Genomic DNA, 13,266 nt, shown 5'->3' on the forward strand with positions numbered 1-13,266 from the left:
GTGAAAGACGGAAGGGCTATTCCAAAGCACCTTATTAATCACTTGATTGATGGACATCAAGTTATATAAATCCACAGAAAATGTATGACACAGCTTCTCCATCTTTTAGAACCTTTCTCAATTGATATTAAAATGTCACTTGAACTCAATAAATATAAATTTCTTTATATCCACTAAGGTAAGATACAGATTAAAGACTATGAGTCGGAAGTTAAATTGAACCAATGGATCAAGGTGATGCTTACAAATTTACCTCATTCTCCTTCAGATAAGACACATCAAGCATAAAGCTATCAAGAAGAAAGCTGTGGCAATGTACATCAGGAGACTTGTTGGCATCCTAAAATGAAGCCTGGGTGGGAAGAATGCATTTAAAGCAATTAAAACCTCTGCAGCACCAGTCTTGACATACACTTTTGGAGCTGGAAAATGGACCATAACATATTTGGAAAGTAGCCTAAGAAAAAGCCATACGACTTTAATAAACACAGGACCCATCATATTGAGGCAGCTATGGAAAGATGAAAACTTTTTTTATAAAAAATGAGGAATAAGATTGATAGATATCTCAGAAAACATAATAAATAAAGAAATATTTTTGTAATAAGCAGACATCGCTTCACTAAGTAAGTAAAGGGTGATGATAGGCACACACCTGTGCAATTGTCTAATAGTAACCAGTAGTGGCTTACCTCTAGATGGAGCCTAATGAACACCTAAGATCCAACAATGAAATCTAAAAGCCCTCTGTGAGTGACATTCACTTGAATTCAACCAACCAAAGACACTCTAAACCAATGGCTGAGCTACTCAGACTTTTTATAGAAATAGAAGGACCAAGCCACCAGAATGAGAAATTACAGGACCCTGAGTATAGTGATCAGTGCAGATTCTGTAAGGAAATAGTAGGAAGTACACAATGTTTTACTGCAGGTTGCAAAAATTTAGCACTTACTTGACAAGACACTCTAGACTAATATATCAGAAATTCTCTATCTTTTGTAAATAGGTGACCAACTCTCAGGCTGCAAATACAAATCTCAGAATATCCTGGAGAATTCAACAAACAAACTATAATATAACAACCATTATCATAGAACAGTTGCCCACAATTACCAAAACACAATCTGCATGTTCTGGATTCACAATTTCACATACAATTCCCATTATCTGACCTTTGTTTATGGAAATGTTTGTGTTTTTGATGATTTTCTAGTTCCTAATAAAGGTTTGAGACTTCTTTTTTTAACTGGTGGGATCCAGGAAGGCTTCCTTTTGGAAGTGGCCTCAGAGCTGAACAGTTTTGAAAGGTAGTGCATTCCAGGTATGGGAGATAGCTTGTGTACACATTAAACTAGGCAGCTACATAAGAAGACATTTGAATAAATATTCAGAGAACTGGGAACACTTTCCCTAAAGAAGATTAAGTATAAATCAGAGCTTTGGTTGAAGAGTAGCATAAAAGCCACAGTGGTTAAAGATTGAGCCTTTTTCACGAGAAAGTTTTTCCTTATGCTTGAATCTAGCCTAAGTTTTATAGAACAGATCCTTTTACTAAGGGGATTTGTTCTGTGAAGTTTGGATTCAGTCAAAGGGTGACACTTGAGGACCTACAGGGCCATATGTGGCCTCGAGGCTGCAGGTTCCTCACCCTTGGGCTTTAAACAATCATAATAAATGACACGCAAAAGCATGCTCAAGTTTGAACAGTGCCAGGCACTTAGTAACCACTCCATAAACGCCTGTTGACTTTCTATATTATTTCATTTAAGCCTCATAATAACTCAGGTAGTATTTTGCCCATTTTATAGATGAGGAATCCAAGGTATAGTGACTTGCCCATGATTACACAAGTATAGTCATCAGCGTCCAGGGTGGGATTTGAACCCCATTTGTCCTGATTCCAGGTCCAGCTATGCCTTGTTGCATAAAAAAGTCCATGGAAAACAATCACCAGTTTCTGTAAGGGAAACTGAGGTTAGATATAAGGGCTAATTTCCTGACTGAAGGACTTCACAATATCAAAGTGGTTAATTTTTTTGGCCACAGCAACTTATGAAACCATCTAGTAAGGCAGGGGTGGGGAACCTGCAACCTCAAGGCCACGTGTGGCTCTCTAGGTCCTTAAGTGCAGCCCTTTGACTGAATAGGGGACCACATGTGGTGGTTCCCCACCCCTGTACTAAGGCCTACCAGAGCTATGATCTCACACCTCACTCTCCCTCACCTTAGTTTGCTGCCCCCCCCCACTCACCCCCAGCATATCTAGTCTGTTGCTAAGGTCTGTTGATTTGACTTTTGTAACATCTCTTGAATACAACCCTTGCTTCCCTCTGATACTGTCACTACCAGTGCAGGCTTTCATGGTCTCATGCCTAGACTATTGCAATAGCCTGCTGGTTGACCTCCCTGCCACAAATCTCGCCCCACTCCCATCCATCCTCCCCTCAGCTATTAAAGGGATTTTCCTAAAGCACAGTTCTGACCATGTCACCCCTGCCCCTTCAAATCCAGGGGCTCCCTACACCTCCAGGATCAAATATAAAATCATCTCTCTGGCATTCCAAGCCCTTCATAACTTAGCCCTCCCCTCTATCTTTCCAGTCTTAAGACTCACTCCCTCCTCTCCCTGCCCCGTGCATTTTTTGATCCAGTGGCTTCCTTGATATTCCTTAAACAAGACACTTCGTCTCAACTCTGGGCATTTTCATTGGTTGTCCCCCATGCCTGGAATGCTCTTCTTCCTCATCTCTGCCTCTTGGCTTCCCTGTCTTCCTTCATATCCCAGCTAAAATCTTACCTTCAATACCTTCAACAGGAGGCTTTTTTCAGTGACTCTTAATCTAGTGGCTTCTCTCCACTGATTATTTCCAATTCATTCTGAACATAGCTTGTGTGTGTGTGTGTGTGTGTGTGTGTGTGTGTGTGTGTGTGTATATATATATATATATATATATATAGTTTTACATATTGTCTCCCCCATTAGACTGTGAGCTCCTTGACGGCAGGGACTGTCTTTTACCTTTCTTTGATCCCCAAAAGTACACAGTACCTGGCATATAGGTGGCACTTAATAAATGTCTATTGACCTACATTGGTAGAAGTATGCAAGGGGATGAAATCATGGATCCTTGGAACATAAGTATAAGTGGGAAAGAAAGAGTCAGAGTCCAAATAGTACATAATATAAGAAAATTAGTGAAAAGGAATGCTAAAATCAACTTAAATTTTCTCTTCTGAATAAAAACAGAAAACAACTCTGGAAAAAAGAATAAAACTCCAAATCACTTTCACTTTCTAGTGATATATATTATTTGCCTGCTATGTGCAAAGAACTTTGCAGGGGATACAAACAGAAAATGAAAAACAGCCCCTGCCTTCATGGAGTTTATATCCTACTGTAAGCCAACATAGCTAAACCCACAATTCATTCCATGATAGTGATTCTTGACAATGACATGTTTGCTATCAAGAAGCTTCCTTTTCCCTAGGAGAAGGCGTTCCAGGACCAAGTCACCACGCAGAATGAGAATCTGCTCCTTGAAAAGAAGCAACTTTTAGAGAAACTAACAGAACGAGATGAAACTATACAAGGCAACACATATACGATCTCTTCAGTCCAGAATAGGTGAGGATTTATTCCCAAAGAATATGGCTCTTTTCTGGCAAAATGTCTCCACAAAAATGATATTACTAATTAAGTAAAAAGAAAACTGAGACACTCTTTCAATTCTTTAAAATATTTCACAATCTGCTATCCTTGACAGTCTTGTAGGATCATAGATTTAGAACTAAAAAAGGGACCTTAGTGGGCATGTAGTCTAACCGTCCATTTTATCCACAAGGAAGTTGAAGCTCTGAGAGATTAAGTGATTTATCAAAGTTTACAGAATTAGTAAAGGGCAGAATTGGAATTTGAACTTACACAGCCTGACTATGAACCCACTAGAACCCACTGGCTCACACTGTGGTTATAAGTAGTGACCATGCCCTAATCCTCAAACCCCTCTTTGGGAAGTGAATTATCTTCAGACATAGTAACATTAGTGACTGTCTAATAACTTATCATGGATTAACTAGTTAAGTGTATTCCAGTGACCTGTTGTTATTAAAATGTACAGGGGGTTAAACTGGATTAAAGGCTAGAGTATGATAATCATAATTTATAAATTTGTTAGAATTGGTGTCTCAGAGATCCTTTCTATTCCAGCTACCTGATTTGAGGTCCAATCACCACACTGAGTGATACTACTGGACAGGTACCAGCTATGTATTCTGTTGTCACAGAGACAAATGCCATGGCAAACAGTGGGAAAAGAACTTATTGGCATCAAGCCAGGTTGGCAGGAACTCCTGGAATTATTCTTTCAGAATTCCTTGAATAACATACCTGGTAGCTTAAGGGAATTCTTGATAACATACCTGGTAGCTTAAGGGAAGATGCGAAGATTGATTTTCTGATCCCTCCCCACCCTGCTTATTGGGGAAAATAGCAACATTTCAAAAATGACTGATTATCTAGTAGTAGGATAAACCTAGTGAAGGAAGGGATGGGAAAAATATGATAAAGAATTATGGTAACTGCTTTAAAATGGGAGGAAATTGGTCCCCTCAGTGATACTAAAAAAAAAAAATACACTTCCACTCTTCATCTGTGTGTGAACCACAAGAGATGGTTCCAGCATATATCCAAAAGTAATCTAAAGTTACAATCATAAATAGTAATCATGACATTTAATTTCCCTTGGTTTGTCCCACTGACATAATGGTATCACTGTACTGGTGAAAGAGGTACAACTACAATATCAGAAGGGGTGCTGATGGCAGAAATTAGACTTAGGCCAACATCTTACACCACACTCCAAAATACATTCTAAACGGGCTCATGATCTTAATATTAAAGATCATACTATTAAAATTACAAGAGAAACAGATCATATACCTCTCACAGTTATGGGTAGGAGATGTATTCTTAACCAAACAAGAGATAGTGGGAATTAAATAATTAATTTATTTATTTAAATTAATTTTATTTAATTAACTAATAATTAATTAAAAACAAAATAGATAACTTTGATTACTTGAACCTGAAAGGCTTCTGCACAGACAGAATTAATGCACATAGGATAAGAATGGAAGTGGTTGAATAGGAAAAAAATCTTTGTATCAAATTTCTCTGATAAGGGTTCGGTATTCAAAATATGGCAATAATTAAATATATATAATATGTTAAAAATAAGTGCATTTATATGTACATACATAAATATATATATGTATATAACATGAATATATAACATTCCTCAATAGATAATAGTGGTCAAAGGCTATGAACAAACAGTTCTAAATAGAAGAATGCCAAAGTATACACAACCACATGAAAAAAATGCTCCAAGTCACTAATAATAAGGGAAATGCACATCAAAACAACACTGAGGTTTTACCTTACACCCAGAAAATTGGCAAAAATGACAAAAAATGGCAATAGTTAATGTTGGAGGGGGTATGGGAAGATAGGTACGTTAAAACTCTGTTGGCAGAGCTGTAAAATAGTACAACCATTTTGGAAAGCAATTTGGAATTATGCAAATGAAATTACTAAAATATCCATACTCTTTGAACCAGAGGCTCCATTGCTGGTCTTATACCTGTGGAAGCCATTAATTACAAAGAAAGTCCCCATATACTCCAAAATATTAATAACAGCTCTTTTTCATAGTAGTTAAGAATTGCAAATAAAGTAGATGCCCATCAATTGGGGAATGGCTAAACTGTGGTACATGAATATAATAGACTAATACTGTGCTATAAGAATGGATATATGCCATGAATTCAGAGAAGCATAGAAAGATCTATATGAATTGTAAGCAGAGCCAAGGAAACAATATACACATTAACTACAACAACGTAAATGAAAAGAACAACGCACCAAAAAATCAAAAGTAAATGACAAAAAATTATAAAAGTCAAATGGGACTCAAATGAAGAAATATGAGAAGACACCCCCAATCTACCCCTCATGGAAGTGGCAGGTCCACAGGTGTTACACATTGGAATGTTTTTGGATTTTTTTTCAATGTATCTATCAGTTGTGCTAACTTTTTTCCTTTCTAAAAAATGCTCTTTGTCGTATGGAATGGGCCTCAGGGAGGAGAAGGGGAAGGGATTCATGGGATACTATGGTGATGTAAGAAACAGAAAATATCGATTAAAAACTAGCAGTAAATGGCAGAGCCCAACTCATTAGCACTGTGCTGTCTTGAAAGCTAGTGGGTTCCCTTTCACCTAAGGACTTCAAACAGAGGCTACATGTGAAAAATGCCATAGAGAACATCTCCATCCAGGTTTGGGTTAGACTGGATGATTTCTGAGGTTTCTTCTAACAATGAGCTCCTGTGATTCTTCTGTTTCTTCCACATTCCTTGGTTACATCTAGCACACTTCTGCACTTAAGAGCTATGTATTTATTAAATTTCCAGGAAATTGGCATTTATTTTTATTTAGTGAATCTGATGGAGGTACTGGAGAGTTGTCTTGTCATATTGTGCTTCCCAAAATCTGGGCAAGAGTCTGAGGCACAGGAAAAATGGGAACTCTTGGAATTACACAGGATCCAGACAAAAATTTGTAATTTTACCTCTGGTTTATGCCACCCATAGGGTACTTTTTCTCGGTGAAGAAAACAAGCTACTGCAGGAAAATAGCCATCGGCTTACCCAGCAAGTTGGCCAACTAGAGCGAATCCTCAGGAGTATCCAGGTTCGAAGAGGGGAGGTAAGAAGTTTGCTTCCTATTTAATCTTCCGTTTTCAGGACAGCATCTTATTCTCCTTTCGTCTACACTGTCCCACTCATCTCATGGTGGGCAGCAGGGGAATACAACCCACTGTCTACAAACCAGAATGTCAGGCACTTTGTGGAGTGATTCCTCCAGAATGGCCTTCCTCTCCAGAAAAACCTTGCTTTAAAGAATTCTGAGCACCCAAGTATGTCTACTGGGATACTGCTTGGTTTCTATTTGGTAAGCTGCATTTTTTTCATGGGTGCACCAAGAAGACAAGTGTCACACAAAGGCATGGGCAGCAGCAGGAAAGGCTTCAACTGGGGAGATGTCTAGCAGGTACTATAGGATGGGAAGGGACAGTGGGAGGTGCATCACAGCTCTTAGAATTCATATAGTCACAGAATTTCAGAGATAGAAGAGACTTCTGAGATTTCAATCCTTTCTACAAGATTTTTGGTAAGTGCTTATCCAGGTTTTGCTTTAAGATGTTTAATAAGGTTTTCAGAGTGAACCTGGAGCAGGCCTCAGGGGACTGAATCGTAGGCAGCGGTGGCAGTTTCCAGACTTCTCAACCCATAAATGCCAGAGACAACTTAGTCAGTAGGAAAAGTCTGTGTCTGTGGTGAGAGAGAAGCATGGAGTCCCAGCTCCAGTCCCTAAGCTCAGCCCCGGGGCAGCAGGTGCTTCCAGACTTCTGGCCCACAGACTGAGGGGGAATCAAGTGACTGATCAGAGGGGGATTGCAGGGATCTCTTTGCTGGTGCAGGACTCTCTTGCTTTGCCTGTGTTTGTATCTGGGTCACAGTTCTGGGTGGCAGTCCTGGGGGGAGGAGGAGCTTTGGTGTGGTGGAACTTGTAGTGGTGGTGAAGAGAAAATCCTCCTCACAGTTCCAAGACAGAAAAGAGTGCTTGTGGTCACTCATAGACCAGAGCACAGGCCAGGAAAGGAGTAAACACCTCGCCCTTGGTCATAGCACCTTGGAAGAACCGAAAATTTACAGGTCCCTAGAAGTATCTCTGAAAACAGCTGCACAAAACCCCCAAAGCTTGGGACAGTACATTCTCTACACTGGAAGCAGACTCCTACCTTAACAAAGAGTTTATAATTCAAGTAATTGGCTGGGATCATGAGCAAGCAGCACAAAAAGAGTCAGACCACAGAATCTTTCTTTGGTGACAAAAAAGATCAAAACATACAACCAGAAGACGACAACAAAGTCAAAGCTCCTACATCCAAAGACTCCAAGAAAAATATGAATTGGTCCATGGCCATGGAAGAGCTCAAAAAGGATTTTGATAAGCAAGTAAGAGAAGCAGAGGAAAAACTGAGAGTGATGCAAGAAAATCATGAAAAACAAGTCAACAGCTTGTTAAAGGAGACCCAAAAAAATACTGAAGAAAATAACACCTTAAAAAATAACCTAACCCAAATGGCAAAAGAGATCCAAAAAGCCAATGAGAAGAATGCCTTAAAAAGCAAAATTGGCCAAATGGAAAAAGAAGTCCAAAAGCTTACTGGAGAAAATACTTCCTTAAAAATTAGAATGGAGCAATTGGAAGCTAGTGACTTTATGAGAAATCAAGACATTGTAAAACAAATCCAAAAGAATAAAAAAATAGAAAACAATGTAAGATATCTCATTGGAAAAACAACTGACCTGGGAAACAGATCCAGGAGACATAATTTAAAAATTATTGGACTATTTGAAAGCCATGATCAAAAAAAGGGCCTAGACATCATCTTTCAAGAAATTATCAAGAAAAACTGCCCTGATATTTTAAAACCAGAGGGCAAAATAGAAATGGAAAGAATCCAGTGATCACCTCCTGAAAGAGATCCCCAAAGGAAAACTCCTAGGAATATTGTAGCCAAATTCCAGAGTTCTCAGGTCAAGGAGAAAAATATTACAAGCAGCCAGAAAGAAACAATTCAAGTATTGTGGAAACACAATCAGAATAACACAAGATTTAGCAGCTGCTACATTAAGGGACCACAGGGCTTGGAATATAATATTCCAGAGGACAAAGGAAATAGGTTTAAAACCAAGAATCACCTACCTAGCAAAACTGAGCATACTCCTTCAGGGAAAAAAAAAATGGACATTCAGTGAAATAGAGGACTTTCAATCATTCTTGATGAAAAGACCAGAGCTGAATAGAAAATTTGACTTTCAGATACAAGACTCAAGAGAAACATGAAGAGGTAAACAGGAATCATAAGAGACTTATTGAGATTGAACTATTTACATTCTGTGTGGAAAGATGATATTTTTAACTCATGAGTCCTTTGTCAGTATTAGTGTAATTGAAGGGAAAAAATTATATGTATGTAGGTAGATAGATAGATAGATAGATAGATAGATAGATAGATAGATAGATAGATAAATAGATGGATGGATGGCACAGGATGAGTTGAAGATGAAGGGATGTTATCTGGAAAATAAAATTAAGGGGTGAGAGAGGATTATACAGAGAGAAGGATAAAGGGAGAGGTAGAATGGGGTAAATTATCTCACATAAAACACACAAGAAAAGGCTTTTACAGTGGAGAGGAAATGTGGGGAGGTGAGAGGGAATGAGTGAATCTTCATCGGATTTGGCTTAAGGAGAGAATAACATACACACTCAATTGGGTATGGAAATCTATCTTACCCTATAGGAAAATAGGTGGGGGGAAGGGAACAAGAGAGCAGGAGGATGATGGAGGGGAGGGCAGATGGGGGAGGGAGTAATCAGAAGCAAACACTTCTAAGGAGAGACAGAGTCAAAAGAGAGAATAGGATAAATGGGGGGTGGGATAGTATTAAGGGAAATATATTTAGTTTTTCACAACATGACCACTTTGGAAGTGTTTTACATGACTACACATGTATAACCTGTATCAAGTTGCTTATGTTCTCAATGAGGGTGGGTGGGGAGGGAGGGAGGGAGAAAATTTGAAACCCAAAGTTTTAAAAAACAAATGTTAAAAAAAATTGTTTTCACATGCAACTGGGAAATAAGATATACAGGAAATGGGGTATAGAAATCTACCCTACCCTACAGGAAAATTGAAGGGGGAGGGAATAAGAGAAGGGGGGGAGAGATAGAAGGGAGGGCAGATTAGGGGAAGGGGTATTCAGAATGCATGCCATATTGGGGTGGGGAGAGGAACAAGATGGGGAGAAAATTTGGAACTCAAAATCTTGTAGAAGTGAATGTTGGAAACTAAAAATAAATGAGTTATAATATGTTTTTTAAAAAGATGTTTAATAAGGTTTTCATTGAAGGTCCAAACAAAGCCTAGTTATGCTTCAGATTTATAACACTATTATAGTGCCTTTTCTGATGAAAAGCCCATAGTTTAGCAGGGACACAAGCTAAGGAAAACAGTAGCACTGTACTTCAGAGTCCCTCAGGCTAGAAAGTCAGCTAGAATGACACCAGTGAGTGAGGGGGTGGGGGTGAGGGGACTGTTACCCTGGGATACAAATTGGTTGTTGTCGTCTTGCCTTTGCTTGCTACCTGTGGGCGGTCTTAGGTTGTAGGTGTTGATTCTAGTCAAAAAGGGGGTTAAAGATGGAAGGGAATCCTGTCCCTGGCAGAGATATTAATCAATCAATCAGTCAACATTTATGAAATGCCTACTATGTGCCAGGCACTGTGCTAAGTACTTGGACTACAAAAAAAGGCAAAAGACAGTCCCTGCCCTCAAGGAGCTTATACTTTAATGGAGGAGACAACATACAAACATACAAACTGAGAGTATACTGAACCCAATATTCTGTGATTTATTGGAGCATCAGCTTATTGAAGGTAGTGAGTTCTATGAGTTTGCTAAAAAAAATCTGCCTTTTAAACTTAAAGGTATGTCCTTTGGTTTTAGCTTTCTAGCATTCAGTGAACAATTATGTGTATGTGTGTGTGTGTGTGTGTATTTAGACTTGAGTTACTTCTCCAATTGTTTCTTATGCTTCCTTCCATGATAACTTCTATTCCTCCTCCCATCAACTAAGAACATTCCCCCCAATTTATTCTTCAAACCTGTGTTTTCTTTCACACTGTTATCCTCACAGTTCTTATCCTTTCTTATCTATTATCTTATCCTTATCTATTCCTTTATGTGGTTGACTCCCAAGTCTCCATTTCCAACAACTACAACTCTCTTGAGTTGTGTTTCTAATTGCCTCTTGAACATTTCCACTGGGGAGTCTCACTGTCACTGCCATTCCCCTTTCCAGCCATATAATTTCTCAATGATTTTCTCCAAGCGAGAGAACTTTTAATTTAATAATTTTTTATAAACTAAAGAATGAATGAATGAATGAATGAATGAATGAAAAGACATTTAGTAAATGCATACTATGTGCTATACACTGTGCTAAGTGCTGAGGACACAGATGGAAAATAAACAGTCTTTGCTCTCAAGGAACTCACAGCCTGATCGGAGGAGACACTGCATATAGGTGGGCTCAGCCATAGTGTGGATGTCAAAGCCCAGGGGTCTTAGGGTATGGTGGCAGGTCAGAAGATAGCACCCAAGGTCCAGAGGTATACTGGCAAGACAGATGGTAAAGCCCTATAGTCCTCCATCTCACTGGAAGGATTATAACCGATGATTCCCTGCTCATCCACGTGGTATGAGTGACTTTGAATGCTCTGCCAGGGGAAGAGAAACCCATGGCTGGGAAGTGGACTTGGACTTGAGGTTTGGAATGCAGCCAGGGGCTCTGGGTTCCCTCTTTTAGGGGTTAGGAAGGGGAAGAGGAAAGAGAGAATTAGCAGGAAAGGTGAGGGGAAGAACTCCCTCTAGCACCTGCTCTTCCTGGGTCCTCTAACACTCTCAACAAATAAAAAGAGAAGGTGAAATAAAATGCTAAATAATAACACATTTGTATAGCACTTTAAAGTTTGCAAAGCACTTTATATGCATTATCTCCTTTCATCCTCTTATTATCCCCATTTCATAGATAAGGAAATTGAGACTCAGAGAGGTTAAATGACTTGTCCAGGATTACACAGCTGGCAAGTAAGTGAGGCATGATTTAAATCCAGGCCTCCCCGACCCTCTGAGTCTAGCACTCTTTTCCAATGCCAGATATAAATTAGATCATGTTGTATCCCTTGTGATCGAACATGAGGATCAAATATGGTCATGTGTAACGTGCTTTGCAAACCTTACATTGCAAAATGAATGTTCATTGTTGTTACCCTCAGGGGCTCCCCAAATGTCAGTTAGGCATAACTCATGACTAGGTTTCCCTGAGTGAGGGTAATAACCAAGACCTGAGGTGATAAGATTCAAAGTGTGGGTGTGGCCCGGCTTTGATTTCACCCGACAGAAAATGCACAGAGGACTCACTGTAGCTCAGAGACAGAGAAACCATGTCAAGCCCTAAGCCCATCAGAACTGAGCACGCAGCACCTCTTCCTTTTGGACCTGCAGTGTTTGAATTGCTCCCTGTAATAGCAGAGGATCTTTTCTCCAAATCGCAGGTCTCCCTCACGGATCTTCCGTCTTTAGAATGACAACTTTCCAAATTTCTGAATTTGGGAATACTCCAACTTGAGATCCACAATGAAGCAACTCCCTGCTCCCAGACTGTAAGCTTCCTTGCCCTATCTGCTGTGTTGTCTGGCCTTTAAACAAGTGTAACACTGGTGTTGCTGCTTTTGGTCTAATGAGTCAGATTTAAAGGCCCAAGTAGGTAGTAATCCTGTGTTTGGAGGTATAGCTGTGAAATGCATGAATAGTTCATGTCAATGACCCAGTTAGAGAAAATTATTTAACAATGGATTGGGGGTGAGGGGAATGGATTGGAATCCTAGCCTTGCTGTAGGAAAGATTACTCCTCCCATGTGTCTACCAGCACTGTCCTGTGCCCTCGTGCCAGGAATAAAGGGACACATTAGAAATGCAAAGTACATAGTCAGCCACAGGTATTTATGGGAAATAAGATTAGATCAGCCAAATGCAGTCTTTAACAGAAGAGAAGGACCCAAAGAGGACACACTTAGAAATGGGTGTCAGTCTTATCTAGCTGAAGTGAGGTGGGGAGAGGGGATAAGGATGAGCAGTTCCTTCATGTCTTTTGTTTCTCTCAGTGATCCAGCCACCTGAGATGGTGACAATAAATAGTCTATACCCCATTGCCTGCCCCTTTAGCTTCCACCTCTCCGGTCCCTTTGAAAAGAGGAAGGGGAAGAACCACTCCTTTGTTCTTCTCCAAATGTTCTCCACCCTTCTTTTTCATGGGTTCTTCTTTTAGTCCTGCCCCAGTCCCAGTGCCTCGGGAGATAAGCAAAAAATCTTGGACATCTATGAAGATCGAAGCCATTCTTACCCCCCTATAATGGAGGCATTCATTACACAGGGAAAAGATTTTTTTTAAAAGTAAATGGGGTACACTCTTTGTAAACACAATCATAGAGGCAGCTAGGTGGTGCGGTGGACAGAGCTCTGGCTTTGGAGTCAGAAGGACCTGAGTTCAAATGTGACCTCAGACA

At 39.7% G+C, this 13,266-nt stretch overlaps 1 protein-coding gene across 1 annotated transcript in view; it reads left to right on the forward strand.

Annotated features, from left to right (window-relative positions):
• CCDC30 (coiled-coil domain containing 30) overlaps positions 1–13,266 on the forward strand; it is a 171,600-nt gene that overhangs the window by 140,394 nt on the left and 17,940 nt on the right. Inside the window, exons 17-18 of the mRNA XM_078145507.1 lie at positions 3,492–3,628; positions 6,657–6,771. Of these exons, the coding sequence (XP_078001633.1) occupies positions 3,492–3,628; positions 6,657–6,771 (252 nt within the window). The remainder of the gene's footprint in view (positions 1–3,491; positions 3,629–6,656; positions 6,772–13,266) is intronic.

The sequence above is a fragment of the Phascolarctos cinereus genome, unplaced genomic scaffold, assembly GCF_003287225.1.
Source record: "Phascolarctos cinereus isolate Bilbo 61053 unplaced genomic scaffold, phaCin_HiC Scaffold_726;HRSCAF=1367, whole genome shotgun sequence".
In the NCBI taxonomy this organism is placed as follows: Eukaryota; Metazoa; Chordata; class Mammalia; order Diprotodontia; family Phascolarctidae; genus Phascolarctos; species Phascolarctos cinereus.